General features: G+C 38.2%; 1 protein-coding gene across 1 annotated transcript in view; it reads left to right on the forward strand.

Moving 5' to 3' along the window:
* The window catches only part of LOC118740008 (PH and SEC7 domain-containing protein-like), a 62,951-nt gene extending 58,613 nt beyond the window's left edge, over positions 1 to 4,338 (forward strand). The window contains exon 2 of the mRNA XM_036471511.1: positions 4,201 to 4,338. Coding sequence (XP_036327404.1) covers positions 4,201 to 4,305 — 105 coding nt within the window. The 3' untranslated portion in view covers positions 4,306 to 4,338. The remainder of the gene's footprint in view (positions 1 to 4,200) is intronic.
* The last annotated feature ends 744 nt before the right edge of the window (positions 4,339 to 5,082 follow it).

Here is a 5,082-nt window from a genome sequence, read left to right on the forward strand (position 1 = left end):
TATTTTAAATTTATGGGAAAACGCAATCAAAGTTTGATGAGTTCATACAATTTGTATAGCAAAATCCAGATGGAAAGACACATATCTTCACCTATTTTGGGTAGTTTAGTCATGGGCTAAGCTTAGTACGTTCTCCTTATCAATTCTATTAAAGTTATGTTGAAATTTCCAAAAACGTAAACGTGGTGCAATAATTTTTTATTTTTTTTTTTTAATAAAACCTAAATTTGGCTCACCCTGTATCGCCATTGCACCTGCGTTATTTGCCTTTCGTTTTCCCTTGCTAATACCTCAAAATCTCATTCTTCTCAGCTATCACGACAGTTATTTGTTTAGCTTCGGTTAGTCGCTCGGTCGGTCAGTCGTTCAGGCCATTTGGCTGGTGGGCCGTTGCCGTTGCATCCAACTCGCCAATCTGCTAAAACCAACCCAACAGCCATTCAACCCAATCCATCATACCCAAATGTCCGCCGTGCATCACACCCAGTCGCACTAGCTGAACAAATTCGTTCACTATTCGCGGGTCAAACGGTCGTAGCTTCGCGTCGTATGCGCCTCTGCCTGTTCGTTGTAAAAGTTTTTAGTGTGCAATTTACAGTTCAACATTAAAAAAAAGTTGTAAAACAATTAAAGTAAAAAATGACAAAAAACTTAATTGCAATGTAGAAAACTTATGCAATAAAATACTGGTGAAAAGACACTTTTTAGCGATAATTGCAACAGCGTATAAAAAAAAGGTGGATAGACGACCTAAAGGTGCAAGAAGTGAAAACGTTTTGTATGTACACATACCACTATGCGCATATATAAAATATTTTCGAGTTTCACGTCAATTCAATTGTCAACGAGAATAGCACTTACTAAAGGCGAGTACGTACCACCAACATTGAAGTGTAAGAAAAGTTGCTCTTCCGTTGAATAATTAACGCGGATAAAGTAAGGCAAGTGAAAAAAAAAATCGAAATATTTACGTACAACTTAAACTGAGAAAGTAGAATATTTAGTTGTGCGTATGTATGTATGTATAAATTTTGTATATTTTGTATTTGCGCAAATCTCTAAAGTAAATATTTATGTTTTGGTTGCTGCAAGGTGTGTACGAATGGGACTTATGTTTGTATGTATTTTTATACAGTGGAAACAAAGGAAATTGCAGCTTACAAAACTATCAAAATAATTAATAAATGTAGACTTTGGGTTCTGTTGTACTTTGCATTAAGTATTTAGATTATATTTGATATCCTAGTTACCGCGACCGAGAAATGATCTATTGTAACAAATCCCCATTTGGCTACAGGCCTTCTTTGATCAACGCATTACTAAGGAACCTCGGGAGGTACATAGTTTGGCTGAATGCCATTTACGTCGTGTGCTTCTAGTTACTGTGATCCTAGGTAGCGAAGTCTGGTTCTAATGAGGGCTTTACAGTGGCACATAATATGCTCTGCTGTTTTCTGTTCTTCGTGGCACAACCTACACTGATCAGAGTTAAAAATTTTGTTTAAAAAGTGTTTCGGCCCTCCTTCTCGATATTTTCGGAATGAAGAACTTAGCCTGTCCGTTAGCTTCCATATTTTGTCCAGCAATTTTGCGCTTAATTCTTCATCCAGATAAATTACGGGTAATTTCGCCTAACAAAGTTCCATGGTAGATCAATAAAGCGTAAATAATATCTGTCACTTCATTGCTTCATTGCAGTGGAGTCATACTGTGTCCCACTTTGTGGTGACCTTGTGCGCCTTAAGAGCGAAAAGCGCCGCTCTGCTGCCCGAGTGTATGTAGATGTGTTTGCTGGTTGCCTCACTTTCTACTTACCCTGCAAAAAATGGGACTAATCCGGGATGACTCCGGGAGCAATCGCAAAGGAGCATGCGACTAATACCACTTTTGATCTCTTTATATGGAATGAACTGTTCGCTTTTGATCGAGCATGTCCTATGAAGAGACTAATTGTTCACCTTTATACCCGAACGGGCATAAAAAGCGACTAGTCACTTTTAAAAAATAAAAATAAAAATTTGCGCCAGCTGAGATTCGAACCGGGTTGCTCAGTTTGGTTAGGCAAATACTCTCTCTGTGTGCCAACGCCACACATGAAATTTCATTGACTAAGTGCGTAAACATCATTAAATCGTTAATAGTACCCGTTAGAGATGAGTTGGGGACTAATTGATCTCCAATTATTCCCATAAGGGATGAGTCGAGACTAATTGATGTCCATTAGTACCCGTATGAGACTAGTTGCGACTAATAAATGCCGAATCGTACCCGATTGAGAGTTATCTCGGACTACTCTCTTTAGAGATTAGTCGCACAATTTTTTGCAGGGTACTGCCTTGGGCACTGTTCAGTGACATGCACTTCTTCCTAAAAAACAGAACTACCTCGCCCGTTACTGGTGAAAAGGAGCCTTCTGGGTTGTGTGCCGTACACTCCAGCGCCGATGCCGTAGTCATTGTTGGATCGAAGAATCCTAGCTTTTTCACAAGACGAAAGAATTTCCCGTTCATTGATTATATGTATCTAGGGGCACAACATTTAGAGCAGCATTAAGTGTCAGAGTAGGAGTGTGGTTGGAAGTACCCCACTTTTTCCAATTAAGGCAGCTCGTTGCACTCTTCCCAGCTGTTGGACGAAGAAAACCGTGTCTGGTGCGTTCCACCAGATGTGTTTCCAAGAAATCTTGCTGTCTAGAATGAAGCCCAAGTACTATTTCACCCTGTCTGAGAGCCCTAGAGGTGGACCGCCCCCTCTCTCTTATTACTTTCATTATACTTTTTTTTTGTTAGCGGCAAATCTTACAATAAATTTTTGACCAGCTTCCCCATGACCTAGAGACTTGAAACTTCACAGTTGGCACAGAACCCGATGACAATGCAATTCGAAAGATCAGTTAAGCCGATAGGTGGCGCACGAGTCGATATATTTGGTAAACCAGTATTTATGGTTCGATTTCGTTCACATTTAGAAAACTTGCTTTAAAAATATTTGTTTTACAATCAACTTATTTTTCAAGTAATTTTGGCTCTGTGTACGCATGCTTAACTCTTCACGAATTTCGACTAAATTTCCTGGCCTCTACTCGCCCGTATAAATGGTTAAAAACATTGCTCTAGTGAATTTTTCACAATTTTTCGTTTCCTTTTTGTCTCAATAATCCAGCGCCTCTTTCCTGACAACTGGAGCTTGCATTCAATGTTGTTGTGAATTGTTTGCCGTTGGCTGTTTCTAAAAACAAAGCGCCTCAGCTAAAATAGGCGCACTTCAAACGCTTTTTTCGGCATGCATTTCATAATTCTTTCAGCTTTTTTTTCACTCTTTACAACTCAAGTACCATTGTCATCTTCTATCTGGCATATGTTAGAATATATAAACAATAAACGCTTGAGCGAAAATCAATAGAAGCTGATGCCTTGTAAGTGGTGTTTTGTTTTTTGTGTGTTTATGTAGTTCAGCGACGAGGCAAAGCGCCAATAACAACTCATCCTTCTTCTGAAGCGTGCGTTTATTTTTATAGGACACACAATATTTTTTATTTGTTTTTAATGTTTTTTTTATTTGTTTTTTTATGTTTTTATTTTTTTTTTATTTGTTTTTGTTTTTTTTTTAGTGCGCCTAACAAGACAGTTCGCTGCACAGTCTCTTTTGTTTGCAATAAAACTTTTTGCTATCACTCATACACTTTCTTTCAATTATGTTTTTTTTTTTTCATAAAATTGTGTCAAAACTAATTTACAAGGATTGTCTCATCGATTGCGTTGGTGTTGTTGACGTGGCGTAGCGCGGTGTGTAGGTACGGTGGGGCGCGTTGCCTGATTCAGTAGTTCCAGCCCACACACTTGCATTATTTAGCACGTCCCGCCTAGTCATTAAAAAGTGCTCAAATTACACATAGATTTTTTACTTTTTTTTTTGTTAAGTATCGTTTTTGATTTGAGTTCGCTGGTGGGTGGGTGCGAAAGCGAAGGAGTGCCGCACCAATTGGCGGCAAAGTTTACGAGGCGTTGTGTTGAATGTGAAGTAAACTAAATTGTTATTGCCTTTTTTGGTTATTTTTAAATAAAAGTATTTTAATTATGATTTTTTCATGGAGAGCATTATCAGATAATGTTTTGCAATAAAAATTATATAATCAAATTGAAATAGATTGAAATTCTTTAGAAACTTTTATTAAAATATATCTCTTCTTTGCCGTTTCAGGTCGAAGCTGGTGATATTATTTTAAAAGTAAATGGCACTGATGTTCATCGATACACAACGAAAGAGGGTAAGTCTGCTATACGGCTTTTTTCTTTGAAATATTGATGGGTCCATAATTAATTGATTGCATTCAAATAAGTTTTATTTCATTGCTTTTTTGAGATTTTTTTCACTTAAAAACATTCATTTTCTCACTAGTTTTGGGGTTCGACTGATATTTTAATAAATATTTTCTCAGGCAACCTTACAGAACATTGATGTTCATTTAGCGAATTTTAGTAGTAGACACTTTGTGGCCCTTGGTCGCTTGCCGATTGTATGCCCTGTGGCTGAACTTTACCAAGTACTTAGTGCAAGTATTTGCCCGCCGAAAACTGGACACTCACAAACTTTGTGCTCCAATTTTTCCCGCGATATTTGTACACGTTTTGTGTCCCACTAAACTTCGGGGATGAGCTTAACTTTTCTCTTGAGGAATACGCCTCAATATTCCAAGCCGAGGTATTTGCGATCCTCATGCCCTTGTTGGGAAATATAACGAACTTGTTTTACTCTGAGTGTCAGATCACTCGGGAGTACCTGGTTATGGGGCATCCGACCATTTGGCCAGAAATGATTCAGACCAGGCATTCCTCGGTCGCCAACCTGTTATAACAATTAAAATGAATATGAAAACAGTACAATGGACGAAATTTAGACTGATTGCTGTTTTCCTCACGCGTTGTTTTGCGTATTTAGTTCCGACCAAAAAAAAAACGTGCACTAATATCTACCCCTTAGAACAGTATTGGTCTAACAATTACCGGGAATATCCGAATTACTTTGTGCTCGGCTTTGGTTGCAAAGTGTTCTCGCCTAATTTAGGTCTGTTCCACACTGGAA

This window comes from Rhagoletis pomonella, unplaced genomic scaffold (genome assembly GCF_013731165.1).
Source record: "Rhagoletis pomonella isolate Grant_MI unplaced genomic scaffold, Rhpom_1.0 Rhpom_scaffold_00001, whole genome shotgun sequence".
In the NCBI taxonomy this organism is placed as follows: domain Eukaryota; kingdom Metazoa; phylum Arthropoda; class Insecta; order Diptera; family Tephritidae; genus Rhagoletis; species Rhagoletis pomonella.